This window comes from Triticum aestivum, chromosome 7D (assembly GCF_018294505.1).
Source record: "Triticum aestivum cultivar Chinese Spring chromosome 7D, IWGSC CS RefSeq v2.1, whole genome shotgun sequence".
NCBI classification, from domain to species: Eukaryota; Viridiplantae; Streptophyta; class Magnoliopsida; order Poales; family Poaceae; genus Triticum; species Triticum aestivum.
Window position 1 is genome coordinate 573272001 of NC_057814.1, and position 17719 is coordinate 573289719.

At 46.5% G+C, this 17719-nt stretch overlaps 3 protein-coding genes across 14 annotated transcripts; 1 reads left to right on the top strand and 2 right to left on the bottom strand.

Annotated features, from left to right (window-relative positions):
* Positions 1 to 3603: 3603 nt before the first annotated feature.
* On the top strand, positions 3604 to 8736 carry LOC123168241 (uncharacterized). Of its 12 annotated transcripts, none has more exons than XR_006484261.1 (5): positions 3614 to 3817; positions 4386 to 4441; positions 7978 to 8007; positions 8099 to 8205; positions 8293 to 8736. XR_006484261.1 is itself a non-coding variant. In XM_044586113.1 (5 exons), exons 1-5 carry the CDS (start codon positions 3622 to 3624, stop codon positions 8377 to 8379), a joined length of 465 nt encoding a protein of 154 aa, XP_044442048.1. In that variant the 5' UTR covers positions 3614 to 3621; the 3' UTR covers positions 8380 to 8736. The 12 variants fall into 12 exon arrangements, 5 of the variants coding, with proteins under 5 accessions (XP_044442047.1, XP_044442048.1, XP_044442051.1 ...); XM_044586113.1 differs by having other exon boundaries at positions 8110 to 8205; XM_044586112.1 differs by having other exon boundaries at positions 3604 to 3817; positions 7978 to 8205.
* On the bottom strand, positions 5238 to 6650 carry LOC123168240 (xyloglucan endotransglucosylase/hydrolase protein 24). The gene is made up of 3 exons (XM_044586111.1): positions 6283 to 6650; positions 6001 to 6200; positions 5238 to 5802 (listed from the first exon to the last, which is right to left on the bottom strand). The coding sequence occupies exons 1-3, from the start codon at positions 6562 to 6564 to the stop codon at positions 5430 to 5432; spliced, it is 855 nt and encodes a 284-aa protein (XP_044442046.1). The 5' UTR covers positions 6565 to 6650; the 3' UTR covers positions 5238 to 5429.
* A 547-nt stretch (positions 8737 to 9283) lies between the features above and the next one.
* On the bottom strand, positions 9284 to 15789 carry LOC123163886 (disease resistance protein Pik-2). The gene is made up of 4 exons (XM_044581289.1): positions 15466 to 15789; positions 14251 to 15375; positions 12694 to 13314; positions 9284 to 11316 (listed from the first exon to the last, which is right to left on the bottom strand). Exons 2-4 carry the CDS (start codon positions 15334 to 15336, stop codon positions 9511 to 9513), a joined length of 3513 nt encoding a protein of 1170 aa, XP_044437224.1. The 5' UTR covers positions 15337 to 15375; positions 15466 to 15789; the 3' UTR covers positions 9284 to 9510.
* Between the last annotated feature and the right edge of the window lie 1930 nt (positions 15790 to 17719).

The following is a 17719-nucleotide window of genomic DNA, read 5'->3' on the forward strand; positions in this document are numbered from 1 at the left end:
GGGGGGGAAAGGCCTGCTCCCCTTTCTTTTCTTTTTTTTTTCTCTGACTGTTTCTGTTTTCTGTTTTCTTTTTATTTGTTTATTTCCTTTTCTGTTTTATTTCATTTAAAAGTATTTAGACATTTTATAAAAATGTGTTTTCTCCACCATAATTACCAGTGTATTATTTAGAATCCACTGGACATTTTTGTTTGAATTTTTGAAAACTTTTATTTTCCACTTTAATTATATTTGAAGTTTGAACTAGGAGTTTGAAAAGGAAGGTGATCCAAATGTGATCAAGCCCTGTTTAGCACATGATTAGCTTAATCACAGGGGGTTACTGTAGCATGATTCTCAGGGTGTTACAGGAGTATACTAGCAACGAGGGGAAGGGGAGTGCATCTACATACCCTTGTAGATCGCGAGCGGAAGCGTTCAAGTGAACGGGGTTGATGGAGTCGTACTCGTCGTGATCCAAATCACCGATGATCCTAGCGCCGAACGGACGGCACCTCCGCGTTCAACACACGTACGGAGCAGCAACGTCTCCTCCTTCTTGATCCAGCAAGGGGGGAGGAGAGGTTGATGGAGATCCAGCAGCACGACGGCGTGGTGGTGGAAGTAGCGGGATCCCGGCAGGGCTTCGCCAAGCGCAAGCGGGGAGGAAGAAGTGTCACGGGAGGGAGAGGGAGGCGCCAGGGCTTAGATATTGCTGCCCTCCCTTTCCCCCACTATATATAGGGCCAAGGGAGAGGGGGGGCGCAGCCTTGGCCCTTCCTCCAAGGAAGGGTGCGGCCAGGGAGGAGTCCATCCTCCCCAAGGCACCTCGGAGGTGCCTTCCCCCTTTAGGACTCTCCCTTTATCTTATCTCTTGGCGCATGGGCCTCTTGGGGCTGGTTCCCTTGGCCCATATAGACCAAGGCGCACGCCCCACAGCCCATGTGGCCCCCGGGGGCTGGTGGACCCCTTGGTGGACCCCCGGACCCCTTTCGGCACTCCCGGTACAATACCGATAAAGTGCGAAACTTTTCCGGCGACCAAAATAAGACTTCCCATATATAAATCTTTACCTCCGGACCATTCCGGAACTCCTCGTGACGTCCGGGATCTCATCCGGGACTCCGAACAACTTTCGGGTTACCGCATACTAATATCTCTATAACCCTAGTGTCACTGAACCTTAAGTGTGTAGACCCTACGGGTTCGGGAGACACGCAGACATGACCGAGACGACTCTCCGGTCAATAACCAACAGCGGGATCTGGATACCCATGTTGGCTCCCACATGCTCCTCGATGATCTCATCGGATGAACCACGATGTCGAGGATTCAATCAATCCCGTATACAATTCCCTTTGTCTATCGGTATGTTACTTGCCCGAGATTCGATCGTCGGTATCCCTATACCTTGTTCAATCTCGTTACCGGCAAGTCTCTTTACTCGTTCCGTAACTCACATCATCCCGTGATCAACTCCTTGGTCACATTGTGCACATTATGATGATGTCCTACCGAGTGGGCCCAGAGATACCTCTCCGTTTACGCGGAGTGACAAATCCCAGTCTCGATTCGTGCCAACCTAACAGACACTTTCGGAGATACCTGTAGTGCACCTTTATAGCCACCCAGTTACGTTGTGACGTTTGGTACACCCAAAGCATTCCTACGGTATCCGGGAGTTGCACAATCTCATGGTCTAAGGAAATGATACTTGACATTAGAAAAGCTCTGAGCAAACGAACTACACGATCTTGTGCTAGGCTTAGGATTGGGTCTTGTCCATCACATCATTCTCCTAATGATGTGATCCCGTTATCAACGACATCCAATGTCCATGGTCAGGAAACCGTAACCATCTATTGATCAACGAGCTAGTCAACTAGAGGCTTACTAGGGACATGGTGTTGTCTATGTATCCACACATGTATCTGAGTTCCCTATCAATACAATTCTAGCATGGATAATAAACGATTATCATGAACAAGGAAATATAATAATAACCAATTTATTATTGCCTCTAGGGCATATTTCCAACACATCTTTCTAGTCTCGGCTGTTTGTTGCATATATTTTACAGGAAAGTTGTCCTTGGATTAATGCTTAGTGTGCACATATATTTACTCCTTTATAGTTTTGGTTGTTGGTTGCACACATTGCAGGAAAAGTTGGCTAGGATACATGATTTAGTTGCACAAATATGGGCTTCTATTTGCACAGACACTACATCCACTTCATATTTCTAGTCTGGGCTGTTTGTTGCACATTTTTTTGCAAAACTACTCCCTTGTGTCTATTTGCACACATCCAGGCAGAAGTTGGTTTTGCTACTGGGTCTACTTGCACAGAGTGGTGTTTAATTACACAGACATCAGATTACTGTTGCTACTCCCTCCAATTATGGAGAAGATCGGTGGTAGATCCAGAGGCAAAGGGGAAGGGAAAGTGAAAAAGGGAGGATCTGGAGCCAGAAGGGAACTTACCTTGATTGATGCTGCCCGGTACGCCTCTCTCCTCCCTCTTGTTACCACTTCAGTTCTTGCCAAAAAAAATCACCTTGTTTGGTTTGCCATAGCGGCTCTGTAGGTTTTTGGATCCAGGATGGGATCCCCTTTTTTTATGGAGAAGAAGGAGACGCCGTGGAGGAGGAAGTGTGGGCGAGGGAGATGTAGGAAGCTTCTGGAGGGTAGTGGGGTCACTCGATAGCGACCGGGCATGCTGTTTCTGTTTTGTGGTTTTCGCGTGTCGGAAGGATGCTTTCCTTTTTGGAAACTGGGGGATGAAGTTTTCCTTATCTGGCCGGCCGCTTGCGAGCGCAAGCGAGCCAACGGCCACCAGCCAGACGCGGGAGGTGAAAAATGCACATCCACGAGGTAGGGGAGGGGGGAATGCACATCAACTATTAGCAGTTGGCCAAGCGACATTGCACATCGTCTACTAGGCAGGTGGACGAGACAACAGATGAAGTTGCTCATTATGTAAAGTTGGTTCATGTAGGACTAAAATTGCACCACACAGTATTATACTTGATTGCGGTAGCACAAACATTGGTTTAAAAAATAGTTGCATCTCATAGTATAAAAGTTGCACCATCTAGTACAACCAGTTGGCAATGAAAAAAGTTCATCGAAACATATATAAATGGGGTCTAGTTTTAAAGATCTCGTCGCGAGGGTTTCAACGGTGAAAACGGATTTTAATTTTGACATGTAATTCAAAAGTTATAGCTTTTTGAATTTTTTGGAATGCAATTAATTGTCGTTTTTACTTTATTACTGGCATGCCAGAGTACATGGAAAAGAACTTGGGCCGGCATAAAGGAACTGCGTTGTGAGATGCTTTTCGATTTTGGTCTCCGAGAAGTCAAGCGGACTTTTCTAATCAAGAGATGGGATATAAATTTTCCTAATACAGCCGGCTGCCGAAGAGCGCTAGCGAGCGCACGGCTGCTCGCTAGACGCGTCCTTTTCTTTTTTTAGGCGAAAACATAACCACACGCCCAGTCCTACGCACATTATCCACTATCCATGGCCGCCCTCGCATGGATGTGGCCCAAATGAAACACGACCCAGACCCATTTTACACGTAGCGCGGGCCGGCTGAAACTCGGCCCACTCAATCGACTGTTCGAGCACAGTGGAAATGAACCGCCCCTCTCCGCTTAAAAAAAAACGGGTCGCCCCTCTCCTTCCTCCGCCGCTCAGAGTCCAGAAGCCTCCTCCGGCGGCGGCGGTGTCGGCGGGGATGAGCACGTGGAACTCCGTCGTGACGGCGCACAAGCCCACCAGCGTCAGCCGCTCCTTCGTCGGCGACTTCACCAGCTCAACCTCACCGTCGTGTACGCACCCGCACAACCCTCTCTCCCTCCCCTCCACGCACAATCCCCAGCTTATTGTATAGCCCTGCCGTGTTTCCGGTCTCGGGGGACGTCCTCTACTGTTTTGCGTTCGAGTTCGTGGGGGCGCGGGCGGGCGGCTGCCCTAGGGTTTGCTCCCGGCGAGAGTGCTGCACGCTTGACTGCGCCTGATTCGTTCCGCCCCTGGGGCGGGCTGCCCCCGCGGCTCCTCTCCGGCGAGTTGTTCGGGAAGATCTGGGGCAGTGTGGTGTGGTGTGCAGCCCTACCGGTACTGTATTGGTGTTCCGTATAGGTCGTTGGGCCAGGGCAAAATGGCACTGATGTGTCTGCACCCCCAGCACCCGTAGCCTGATAACAGGGAAATTGTGGGCGACCCACATGACGGTATCGTCCGAATGCAGCGACATTGTTTTACGCACGCTTGGCAAAACAGAGCTTTATAGTGTTCATTGAAACCGATCCATCAGCCGCAGACTTGTGATTTGTAGTTAGATGCAGCTGTTCTCCTGTGCGGTGTGTACCTGTTAAATCCTTCTGCTAAATGCCGCAGATTGCCAAACCTTCCAGGAAATGCGCCCGCTCTCACGCCGCAGGCCCTTCATTCAGGTTAGTGATGGATGCCATGTCGTCGAGGGCCGGCAGGTAATGCATCTGCCGGCAACCTGTCTTTTTGTTTGCATCTTAATCCGTTACTGTAACAGTCCATCATGCAATTCACATTTACTTCTCCTTACCTAGGAACTAGAAAAGTATTCTGGAACAAAAAGAATCCACATTTGTATTTCTCAGTTGCCTAAGAATAGAATTTATGCCAGCCGATTTTGCAACAGAGGAGTGCAGCGAAGCCCCAAGCTCTAAACGGGGACGCCACAGCTGGCCGTGGCGTCGCCGGCGAGGAGATAGGGGGTAGGGGGCAAGAGGTGGAAGAAGAAATCGGTCGGGAGGAGGTAAAAGAGCCGCATCCGCCTCATGCCTCAAGCCGCCTCCTGGCATGGACACCTTCGCCCTGAACCTGGCGGCGGCAACCAAGCTCAACCACGAGCTCGCCTGTACCCCACGCCCACACAGGCCGATTTGTCTCCTAAGAGTCAGTTTGAAAATTTTCATAAAGGTAGCCACAGATAGGCTCAACGCGGCGGCTGACCGCATGGTCCGCCTGTCTCAAACTACATTCATGCAAGGAAGAAACATCGAGTAGTTATCCTACATGAGACCGTCCATGAGATGCGCCGGAAAAACATGAGTGGTTGATCTTTTAAGATTGACCATGCTCTTTGCCGGTGTGTAATCCACTGTGTGTGCGTTGCTGTTGGATGTGTACATCCTAGTCATGCAGAGGCCAGGTGTGTGCTCGTTGTGCCTATCCTTTTGATGTGACCTTATGAGTCAATAGAAAGCGCCCTTTATCGAAAAAAAACACTAAGAAAAGGGCTGAAGTTGTTTTTACCATTGTTGAGCTTGCCAGTTATCTATGAAGGTACACCAGCAATCATGGTACTTACGCAAGTAAACTGAATACAATGTTCATGTTCTGAAAAAATGGACTAAATAATCCAATGCACCTTTCCTTTTGTATCTGCTAGTTGAATCACTTCTACTGTGACTCACAATCCTTGGGGGACCCAATCCTCCTCTTTGAGTCATCGCAGTAATCATAGACCTTGGAGTTGGCAGCCACCTCCTTCAGTTGCTGTTGCTGCGTCTGGTCCAGTTCCGGGCCGGACGAACCAGGGGAGCTCTGGCCGCAGGCCTTGGAGCTTGGAGAGCAGGTGGAGGCCTTGTAGTTCCGGAAGTATGCTGTGAACGGTGCTAGTGACCAGTCGGTCTTGACCCGCCCACCCTGTGTCGCCCAGTCATCCGCATTCCAGATGGTGCTGTACACCCTCATTGGTTGATAGTTTGGATAGGGGGCACCATACATCATCTGGTTCTTGATCTGCCGGATCAGCTTGTTATCGACAAGGATTCTGCAACCCAGCAACATCCATATGAGCTAGGCTTAGTGCTTGCAAATGCCTTTTCAGTCTAAAAATTATTTAACATGTCCGACTAAACTGAGCATTCATGCTTCATTTGGAACCAAAGGCTATTTAGATAGGAGGGGGTAGCTTAGCTAAGCAGGTATTAGGTTGAACAAGAATGGAGTAGATAGGAGTGGGGCTCACCGGATGTATTGTTGGGTCCAAATGATGCTGTAGGTGTGGAAGTCCTGGGAGGGATCAAACCAAAGCCGGTACCCCTTCTCTCTGCTGCCTACGCCTCTGGCATACACGTTGGTGTGCAGGGTGTAGGGGTTGCCGGTGCTGTTCCCCAGGAATTCAAGGTCGATCTCATCATGGTATTGCCATGGTCCCTCTGACATCATCTATTCCCAGATTGCAATGCAAGATGGTTAGTCTTAGTATTGACAAGTTGACGTGAACGGCGTTAATCAGTCCATCACTTACATAAAATGTTGTCACTGTGCCGGCTGAGTTCCCGGGCACGAGCTTGATTTCCATGTCAATCCTCCCGAAGAGGTACTTGATTTTCGAGCTGAATCCGGAGGTCGTGCTGCGGTCGAGACTCATCGCGACAGTCTGTCGGCCGGCGCCGTCGCGGAGAACGTTGCACTTTCCCCACAGGAGATTGACCTCATCGGTCATGTCGGCGGCGACCTGGGGGGTGGCCAGGGCGACGAGGTAGAATGCCGCTAGGGAGGCTAGGAGGTAAGCCCTAGCCTGGCCCATGGCTTTGGTGGTGTTAAGAGAGTGAGCACTAGGACTGGGCGCAGTGTGATTGTGCTGCTCGTTAATGGTATGGGCGGGCTTATATGTAGAAAGAGGTGCAGGGGAGATTAGGGCTTATGTGGAAAGAGGTGCAGGGGAGATTAGTTGGTCCACGTCTAAACAGGATGAACTTTAATAGTAATTATTCTTGGAAGATGTAAGAAACTGGAGACAATCATGAAGCGGGCGGGCATAAAGAATCTTGATGGAAGTGGGCTTCATTTAAAGCTTGATCAGTGATCGAGTTGAGTGGACTAATGGTTCATTTAAAGCTTGAGCAGTCAGTGCCCGAGCTGAGTTGACTAATGGTTCTAGCTAGGGATCTATCATGGCAACAATCTGTGAGCTGCGGGGGGGCTACCGTAGCGTGGCTTCTGACAGACTAGGCTGGTTCTCCAGCAAGTTGAAGATATATGATACTACGATGGATGGGTTTTGTTTCATTCCCTGTTGTGGTGCAGTTTTACTTTTACGTATCGGATCACTAGATCCACTGAATAATTCAGTATGTACACTCAGTCGTAAAGCATCTTGCTTTCCCAAGCCCTCCAAATTTGTACGTCTCAGATCTAGGGCGGCGATATCTTCATCTCCTCCAGCACTCGGTCACAATTCAGAATCATCTGTTGCAGTTCCAAGCCCTGAACTAACTTTCAGATATGTGCAGTTTCTTGCATTCAGACTTCCGATGTATACTGGTTGTTCTCTCTCTCAAATAGAAAAGAGATGTATACTGCTTGTTCGGTGGATCCTCTGAAAGATTTTGCATTCGTGAGATTGTGTAACAGTTAGGTTCGTTATAGATGAATCTTTGGAAGGAGTATGAAAAAACTTGTCAACTAGGTTAGTATCTACTAGGTTGGGAGATCTAATGGTTGATCTATTAACTAATGCAACTATGAAAATGATGATGTTCCTCCATAGGCATCGAACTGGAAGTCAGAAGGCGAAGTTTGTCAACTGCACATAACGAGGTGCTGCACAAAAAACTAAAAATACCGGAAAATAGTTACATGAAAGTTTCTGTTTAACCTGCTGTGCATGTGTGTGCACTTGCCCCCATAAACCCTTGGGAGACTCATTTCTACACTCTGAGTAGCTGAAATCTGGTTGGCCAGATTTGCTATGCATGCTCACAGGAAGTCATACCGGTGCTTGTTCGATCTGGAATCTGAAGTTTTCCATACTGTCAGAATTATATTTACAGGAGCATTGCGTGTTAGGAAGCATTTACACTTGACCTGTCTTTGAATTGTTTTTGCATTACAGAAACGAATATAAGTCTCATAAACTTAGTTTTGTTATATATAGTTCTCTTATCATGTACTGTCTCAGCATGATTTCTCATAAAATCGTTACATTTTTGCGATCCAGGGTGGTGATGAAGCAAGAGAAGACCTGATGGTAGGCAACACCACTTTGTTGACGAGTGATTATACCAATCCAGCCATCTTTTCATTGAGTTTACTGTCAGAAAATGCATACATCTCTGCAGTTATTTTACAGATAAAGCAATTCATCATGATCTGTACAGTTCATGTCTACACTCTGAGTAGACATGATCTGCAGAGGCATTTGGTTGAGTTGGTGACAGTCTGGCAGGTACACATGATCTGCACAGGCATTTGGTTGACCCTGCAATCTAACCATTTCTTACTGTTGTTGCCGTGTTGGTGTTTGTGCTGAAAGGATCGTGAAGCGTCCGTGCCTGCGGTACAGGTCTCACATGGGCCGCAATTTATCGAGGTCCGTACCTCTATGATGCTCTCGGATTAATGGCCGCCATTTGTCTATGCGCAACCAGATGAGCATACCTAGGGTCCAGAGATGGCATCGATTCTGTGCTGCTGATCGAGATTTGAATCAATACTAATTTTTAAAGGCTCTGTGTCTGGCTTTGTGGATCCTATGTAGGTAGTGAGTGGTGTCTGAGGTAATTGTGTCCATGGAATAATCTTGACCTGAAATATCGTTTGGATGGAGCACTGTGCAATACATACATTTGTGCCAGAGGAAGATGGAAATGTAAATTTTCTTTTTAATGCACCATTTGGAACCTAGGAAATTTTCCTGGAAAGTTCCTTTTTTTACCCTAGACACTGGTTTATTTGAAATCCTGCATTTCAAACTTGAGTTTGTTCGATTTGCATATGGGGGACCCTCTGATATTTCAGACCCTGGTTTGGATGCTCCAAATGATAAATGTTTTTGGACAATGGTATTTACAGGTGCCAAACCAGCAAGTTCCATTGTGCTCGGTGCCAAGACTGTTAGCTGTGTCTGGCTGATGGGTGATGTGGCGGACTCCAGGCTCATTTTATTTTGAGCAGTGGTAACATGGTTCAAAATGTGTTTGCATCTGAAAGATATGTTAGTGGCACGTGCGGCAGTGGCTGGACGGCGGATTCCTTAGACCCTTGGATGGGGCATCCCCGTCGGTTCCGGCCTGCGGCGGCGGCGAAGGTCGATGGAGGAGCGTGGCACATTGGTGGCGGACACAAAGCTGGAGACAGCGATGGGATGGTGTGAGTGGCACATGACGGCATAGTCTGGGTGCTCGGGCCCTGCCGAGGCCTCCCCAGCAAGATGATGTTATATGCTGGTAACAGGCTCGTTCCCGACATCAGGATTCACATCGACCACACTTCACCTTGAAGATGGGCACGTATCCAAGTACCCATATGAGAATTGAACGTGGTACATTTCTCAAGGAACACACGGTTGTAACTTGTAACAGTCAAGATTTCAACAACATCCGTTTCACAAAAAAAAAAAGTAAAGATTTCAACAACAGTACTGATGCACAAAAAACCAAAGGTAAACAAGCTGAAGGACTGATTGCAGCGACGGGATCAGAGCTCACGGTAAGCAGAAACAAGTGAAATAAACAGAGATGGCGTCGACCCTTCAGGATGAACGCGGCAGTTCCTCCAGCTTCACGGTAGGCGCCTTGGGATGGTTTGCAAGCTGGGTCTCCAAGTTGCTCTTGATCGCCTCATCATTGGTACCCTGGAGCAAGACCTCCTTGAGCTCGGACAGAAAGTTCAGGCCCGTGAGATGGTACGACGCGCTGGAGCAGTCGATCTTCAGCAGCTCGAGGCTCTTCATCGACCTCGACCCGAAGGTCACGTGCAGCTCGCTGGCGCCGGAGGCGATCTCGAGGATCTTCACCTTCTTGAAGGTGACCAGCTCCTCCCCGTACATCTCGGCGTGAAAATGGAGCTTACCATCCTGAAGCTGTCCGACCCGGAGACGCAGGATGCATAGCTCCGGTAGGTTGGCTAGGAACTTGATGTCGTCTTCCTTTAAGGCGTCCATCTCCAGATCCAGCTTCATGAGCTTCCTGAGGTTCTTTGATGGTGGCAGCTTGTCTTGAAGCCCGTGGAGTGTGAGGCTCCGCAGGTTCTCCCAAGGCAGGGTGATTTCGTCCAGGCAGCCTTGGCTGTCCTTGCCCAGCCGCACCAGCAAGGATTCCAGATGCACAAGGCCTGAGGTTGCAGAGAAGAAGTCCTTGCTGTTATGCCTGTTGATGCCAGACACTCCGAGCTTGCGCAGCTGGGTGAGTTTCCTGAGCTCTTCCACTACAGCCTTCCCTCCCGAAGCACCGACGTCGACGACGCCGAGCGTGTGCAGCGCCGTCAGTTTTCCGATCCCTTTGGGCACCTTGATACCAAACAGGCCGCGGCATCTGTGGAACTTTGGCAGCCTGCTGGATGAGGCAGGCGGTGCTGATGCTCGGGCGGTGGTGCCGGCGCGGATGTACTGCAGCTTCTGTAACCTTGTGATGCTCGCTGGCAGTTTGAGTATGGAGGTGTGCCTCACATCCAGAGTCTGGAGCTGCCTGAGATCGCCGAGCGAGCTTGGCAGATGCAAGATCTCACCGCATCCTCGTAAAGAGAGAAACTTCAGGCGACGCAGCCGCTTCACCATCTTCTCAAGATCTTCATCCTTTACACCCAGTGCGTCCTCCAGATCAAGCACCCGAAGTAGCCTCATACTCTTGGAGATGAAGAACGATTCCCACTTTCCAAACACTGTCAGCGAGCGTAGCCGTGAGAAGTCGATGCTCTCAAACACAATCTTGTCTCTGTCCCAGTCTCTCAATATGATAAGGTGTCTCCCTGTGCGGTGGGTGGTTAGGACGCAATTGGGCCCAAGTTCAAACACAAGGTTCTCTTCCATTCTGCGCGAGACAATGTACTCGCGGATGAAGCCATTGACCTGGCACGAGACCATGCTGGTGTCATTGTATGCAGTGGTGACTAACTGTGGTATCTGCTGAATTATGCTCAGCTCGAGGAGCTTGGAGAAGAAGTTCTCCCCTTTGTCAACGGCAGATTCTTCATCACTGTCTCTAGAGTAACCTTCTGCAATCCACCTCCTTACTAGTCGCCTTTGCCGAATGCCGTGGTGTCGAGGGAAAATTGACAGGTAGAAGATACATGGCTTGAGGGAATCTGGGCAAGTACGGAAGTACGAGTGCATCCAATCAAACAGGCCCTTGAGACACTCATGATCCGGATTGGTCTCCAGATGCTGCATAAATTTTTGATTCAATGAGTGCACGGTATCCATCAATGTTACCGTCTGTGTGGCCAATAAGGCAGCTATAGAAACTATCACTTTGGGAAGACCTCCACACTTCAAAATAAGCTCTTCTAGCTCCACATCTTCGTGATCCTTTAAAGGTGATAAAGGATTCTTCCTGTGTACCTATTGTTCAAACAATTTTAACATTAGTCAACATCAGTTAATTAGCATGGTAAGTGTCAATTAAATTCTGATATTTTGGTGTAGAATGTAGTGAGCAATCTACAAAGACGTATACTCCCTCCGTTCCTAAATATAAGTCTTTTTAGAGATTCCAATAAGGGACTACATACGGAGCAAAATGAGTGAATCTACACTCTAAAATATTTCTATACACATCCGTATGTAGTCTATATTGGAACCTCTAAAAAGACTTGTATTTAGGAACGGAGGGAGTAGTATGGTACATGCATGCGTAAGTTTAATGACCATTTGCAGAAACAAATGAAACTATCCATCCACACATTTATAAGTTAACCTATAAATCATGAACAATAAATTCGCCTTATATTTCACTATGGAGAAACAACCACCCATAGTTAAACAAACGTCATATTAGAAAATGTGCACATTAATATTTCTCTAACTTTAACAACTAAACACACAAACTATCTGATACACGAAATCAATAAGGAAAAAGTAGTCATAATATGATGATGTCATATTTAATTGAAATAAAAGATGAACTTTAAAATTATACATGTTAGAGACTATGTCTTACGTCTATTGATATTACCGTTGTTTGTTTACTTACTTACCCATCCATAATATTTTACACATTCCAAAGCTTCTTAAATATGATTTGCAGATGTTAAAAATACATTAATTGCCATAGATACACACCATAGTATACCATTTGCACATGAAAAAGACATGAATATTGTACATGAAAGGCAAGATCTTTCTTCATACATAAAACAATTCAAGCTCTATTATTTTAATGGTTCACAGAACATCATACTTTATTTATTTTTCTGCAAGTGACATGAGGACACACTATATAGAAGTTGAACATCAACGACTATTTTGATTTTTCCCACATATATTGAAAATGTGCAGAGCCTCCAGGATGTCGTTCTGGATATACAAAATGCACTCATTTGTAATATTTTTATTTTTCTGCAAGTGACATGAGGGCGCATTATATCAAAATTGAACATCAACTACGGTTTTGAATTATTTTTTCCCACGTATATTTAAAATGTTTAGAGCCTCCAGGCTGACTGTTAGTTGTCTGCATCCAATGTACATAGGCTAACATATATACTCCCTCCGTTCTCAAATATATGACGTTTTGATAGTTCAATTTGAACTACCAAAATGTCATATATTTAGGAACAGAGGGAGTAGTTTAGATTCTGTGAGTGAAGGAGGACAAAGCAAACCCATGCATGAAGTGGTATGTTTGTGACAGCATGCGTCCAAGGAGCTAGCTAAATATTGTAGCTCCCTCAAAAAACAAAGAAAAGCTACATAATATAGCTTGTAAGAAAAACACACCTCTGTCCTGAAGAGATCCATGGCCGCTACAGCTTCTAGACCTTTGACATTAAAGACATGCCCTTCGTTATTTGTGCAATATGTGGCAACGCTGGCTTCAGTTGTAATAACAATGATAACACTTGAAGAAGGTCTAGATACCAATGCAGACTGTATTAAGTCCCATTCTTCTTTGGACTGGAGATCATCAATAACGACGAGACACTGATTTTCGCTCAGTAGCTCACGGCACTCTTTAATGGGGTCTTTTTCTGAATGATGATCCAACAGTAAGCTCCGAGAAAAATCCCTTAAATTGAATGGATGCGATACATCCACCCAACTGTACTTGTTAAATTGGTTGCTATTAAGCATTCTGTCATAGTACAAGTTTCTAACAAGAGCTGATTTCCCAATGCCAGCTATCCCCCAAACAGATATAACTGGAGAATTGCTGAAGCGTACCCTGGCTGTATAGCTGCGAAGCTCAGTCATCTCTAACTCACGTCCGACAAGGGGATAATTTTTCATCCAGTCCTCAATCCCTTTAATATTGGAGGAGGGAATCTTTTCCAAGGACGAATTCGGGCTCACTTCACACACCATTGGTTTCTCTTCTTTGGGTCCATAGTCTTGAGAACCCTGGATGCGGGGAGAGATGTTAACACACAAGGACTGAGGCAAAAGGTACACACAGAACTTAAAATATATTTCCTTGGCTAGCTATCTATTTCTCGCAAAAGAAGCTATATCCACGGTGAATGTGACCATACTTTTCGACACATGGGACCTTGGGGGGTAGAAAAGGAGTCTTGCTAGAATTAAACGGCGTCTAATTCGGTTAAACATGTGAATCAAGGTTGTGTTAAATTGTGCATTTGAACATGATTGTTTGTAAAACAGGAGTTCGTAGTGGATATTGATATATATTTTTAATAAGGAATTTTTTTATTGCATTCAGTGGCAGCCTGGCAGGTCCAGGTTTCATGTTCACATTATAAGTTTCTTTCAACACCATGTGAAACATGAATTTGTTTTGGAAATTATATTGAACAATTGGTATGTTGTCTGGCTCGTCGCTGAGAGCTACCAACTGCACCTGCTAAATAAACACTTCTTGGTTCAAATCTTGAGTACTACTAATAAAGTTGATGGTATGAGGATAAATCACTGTTTGCTTGGTGTGGTTAATATTACAGCACAAACTAACACAGTTGTAGGTGTTCCTTTCAATACTGGCCAAAAAATCATCTATTGTTAACCATCATATGAAAAGAATTCATCATTGATGCGATAAATTCTACTTCGGTGATCAAGGATTAAGCAATTCATTAAGTGCAGTGGAGCTTCTAAAATTTAACTAGCTAATGTTACACTACTAACTAGATCTGCCAGATGACAATTCTGTCAAAGGTTTCTCTTCACATTTATTTGCATATTTTGACAAAGACATGTATAAAATGATCAAATGGTATTGTGATCATGTCCAGATTAAACTGCCAGGTTAAATGGAAAATTTTATTAGTTAGAAAATATTTCGCAAACATAACTGATGTTGTTTCATGCCTAGTTAATTACCTCCTTGAAGAATGCACAAACCGAGTGCTCAGGTGAGAACTGCTTGAGCTCCAGTGGTTGGTAAGCATGTCCGATGCACAAGCTTGCAATCTCGAATTGCTGCGTCGACACGATGATCCAGCTGCCATTCTTCATGTCAGGTAGGAACGTCCTCACAGCATCCCAATCTACCATGTCAGTTAGGTTCTCCAACACGACGAGGTAAGTCTTGGTGTTGACTTCCTGCACAAACTCACGTCTGAGCACACTCACATCTTCCTGCATGGCCTCCATTTTTGCCAGGACATGTACACCCACATCTGCTCCTTCCTTGTCGACGCAAGCGTCTGCGGTGTAGACCTGTGCCATGAACCGCCACACGAACTCGTGGGGATTGAAAGGATGCATGAGCTTCACCCAGACGCGGCAGGCGAAGCTCCGGCAGATCTCCGGATCATTGTACGCCTTCCTGATGATCGAGGTTGTCCCAAGATCACCGCATGTCCCCCACACCGAGATCACCTGAAGGTCCTTGTCCTTGTTGGTGATAAGCTGGGCCAGATCACCCAGGAATTGCTGCCTTTTCGCCGAATCCCTCGCCTCGATGAGCATGTCGGCCGCCACCGCGCCAGCGCCCCGGCCGGAAGCCTGCTGCTGCTGCAGCATGACGAGGTTGGATACAGGCTCGCCGATGCAGCTGTAGCGCGAGTAGCACGCGCTCAGCTCCTCCGCCCTGCCCTTGATCACCTCTATCTCCGCCACCGCCTGGTCCAGCGGCAGCGGGCCGACCACGCACGCCGGGAGCAGGCGGCGCCAGAAGACCGGCTTGCCGTCCAGGTGGACGACGAACTCGACGCAGTCCTCCAGGTCGTAGGCCAGCTCGCGGACGTGCCTCACCCAGGTCCTCACCAGGTTGTTCATGGCGGCGGCCCTCCCGCCGTTGGCGACGTTCAGGAAGGACTGCATCATCTCGAACTCGAGGGTGATGGTCACCAGGTCCCGCTGCGCCTTGTGCCGGAGCTTGTTGTCCTCGTCGATGGCCGACTGCACCTTGGTCAGCGCCTCCGCCACCACCGTCTTGGACAGCCCGACCGCCAGGTCCGCCATGGCTGGCTGGCAGGCGCCTCCCCGGCTGGCTCTCTCGATCTGTGAGATGAGCGGGCCATGGCTTAAAATCGGCATTTTTGCAAATTAAATCAACCAGGCGCCATTTACGGGACTGTGTTCTGTGTGTACCTGGCTTAGAGCTCCGGAGCAATGGCGACGCGCGCGCCGTCCGAATCCCTCCGTTGTGCAGAGAGGGAAATGGTGGATTCGAGACTGGTCGGTCTCCCTCTCTCGCCTGAGCCCAGATCTGGCCGCTGCTGGCGGCGGCCGGCCGTCTCTACGGCGGGCGGCGAAGGAGAGATGCTCCCCGCCGGCTGTAGCTGCGACGGATTTGCGGTGGACGAGATGGCCGAGGAGGGGGGAGACCGGAAGAGAGACCAGTGAGTCAGTGAGTCAGTCGCCGCTCTCCCGTGGCAGCTACATATGGACACGGAGAAGGGGAAGAAGACCGAAGGGTGGACTTCATCATTGACCAGCCATTGACTGGCCATATGATTAACTCTTTACTTTCTTATCATTTCTTATCACCCTGCAGTAGAAAAGTGCTTTACGTATTTTTTTTCAATGTTCCTTAATGTAGAAGGTGGTTGGTTCGAGACGCGGTGTGGTGTATCTTCTTAGGATAGGCTCTTTTGCGTTGTAACTTGTTTTGTGGTGGTGTTTCTTTTTATCCTGTCGGGTGTGGTGTTCGTGCTATGCTTATTGTTCGCGGCGAGTGGTAGCTTTCTTGTAGCTTACATTCTTTCTTCTATAAAAAAGCTATGGTACGCTTTTAACATACGCTAAAAATATATAGAATGTGGTTCGTATATTACTAATTGGCAAAGAAAAAATTAAGCATAGCGTGAATAAGAATTTTGACCAACCATGAAGAGGAGCCTTGCCGCAGCGATAAGACGGTTGCCTTGTGACCTGTGACTGGTCACGGATGAAAACAGCCTCATGCAGAAATGCAAGGAAAGGCTTAGTACAGTAGACCCAAAGTGGTCGGACCCTTTCCCGGACCCTATGCAAGCGGAAGCTCTATGCACCGGGTTGTCCATTTAAATTTAAAACAAAAGTCGAATGTGAACCTTAATTTAGTAACTATTGTACTCCCTCCTTCACTATTATAATATGTTTTTCACTATTATAATATGTTTCCGATATTTCTGAATGGACAAACAACCTCTAAAATGCAACTATATACATTCGAATCAAAAAAGTTAGAACATCATATAATTTGGAGCGGAGGGAATATGTATATTCTTTGTTTTAAGGATCAAAATCTGTTAGCTCAATTACATTTACTTTTCTTTCACATTATCTGCTAAACTTATTATCTGTATAATTTCACATGTTTTCTTGTTTGCACAAAAGTACAACGGAATTTCTGAGTGTGTGTGGCGTGATGACCCGCGAAAGAGAGACTAGTGACTCAGTGACAATGAGTCAGTCGCCGCTCTCCCGTGGCAGCTACATACACGGAGAAGGAAGGCGAAGAAGACAAAAGAGGAAGACCAAGGGTGGACTGACTTCATCATTGACTAGCCATATGATTAACTCTTTAAGACTCCTTTGGTTCACCCGGCAGGAAAATTATAAGAATAAAAAAAATATAATGAGATGACATGTATCTTAAATATTATAAATAGGAATAGGTGAGAAGATGCCATGTGGTTCACTCATGACTTTTTCATTGAGTCTAGGCTAATGTTTATTTTCTTATGAAATAAAGAGGATAGAAAGAATTCCTCCGTAGGAATAAAATTCTATCCCTACAAACCAAACGGCTCCAAAGAAATTTTTTCTACAGAAATCTTATCCTATGAAGGTTCTCAAAAGAAAATCTTATCCTATTAAATTCCTACAAATTCCTCCAAACCAAAGAAGGCCTTATTTTCTGAATCATATCATTCTTAGCATCATGTAGTGGAACAGTACTTGATGTGCTTTTCAAGATTTATTTAACATAGCTAAGTTTTTGTTTGGGGAGCATTTTTGTGAAGGACAGTGATATTTCTAGAAAAACTGGAAATTTTCTGATGGACAGATGTCGTCTAGAAGTTGCAGGTTTTGCACTTCTGCTCGACTACGATGGCGGGTGGGTTACACACTAGTTTTGCAAGTTCGTCATTGCTTGTTTTGAACCTAGATTGCTCGTGTTTTAGTTTTAAGGGGAGGAGGGAGCGTCTGTACCGTGCGCCCCTACTTTGTTTCCAGGCGATCTTGTTTCCTTGCAACACGCATGATTTTTATTTGTATTCTTTTTATGTGAAAGCTGATATTGTTTCACAATAAAATATATATTCTCTCATGGATAGACATTGTCCAAGAAGTTCACTGATGTGTACAACGGCGGAGGTGATAGTGCTCATTAGTGCCAACAGGTGACATAGCTTTC

Coding starts and splice junctions, on each gene's coding strand:
- LOC123168241 (XM_044586112.1), top strand. CDS start 3,622: ATGAACCGCCCCTCTCCGCTTAAAAAAAAACGGGTCGCCCCTCTCCTT. Junction 4,442..7,977: donor GCCGCAGGCCCTTCATTCAG/GTTAGTGATGGA, acceptor TTTGCGATCCAG/GGTGGTGATGAAGCAAGAGA. Junction 8,206..8,292: donor AGTTGGTGACAGTCTGGCAG/GTACACATGATC, acceptor TTGTGCTGAAAG/GATCGTGAAGCGTCCGTGCC.
- LOC123168240 (XM_044586111.1), bottom strand. CDS start 6,564: ATGGGCCAGGCTAGGGCTTACCTCCTAGCCTCCCTAGCGGCATTCTAC. Junction 6,201..6,282: donor GCACAGTGACAACATTTTAT/GTAAGTGATGGA, acceptor ATCTGGGAATAG/ATGATGTCAGAGGGACCATG. Junction 5,803..6,000: donor TGGACCCAACAATACATCCG/GTGAGCCCCACT, acceptor GCTGGGTTGCAG/AATCCTTGTCGATAACAAGC.
- LOC123163886 (XM_044581289.1), bottom strand. CDS start 15,336: ATGGCGGACCTGGCGGTCGGGCTGTCCAAGACGGTGGTGGCGGAGGCG. Junction 13,315..14,250: donor TTTGTGCATTCTTCAAGGAG/GTAATTAACTAG, acceptor CCCCGCATCCAG/GGTTCTCAAGACTATGGACC. Junction 11,317..12,693: donor TGGATCTCTTCAGGACAGAG/GTGTGTTTTTCT, acceptor TTTGAACAATAG/GTACACAGGAAGAATCCTTT.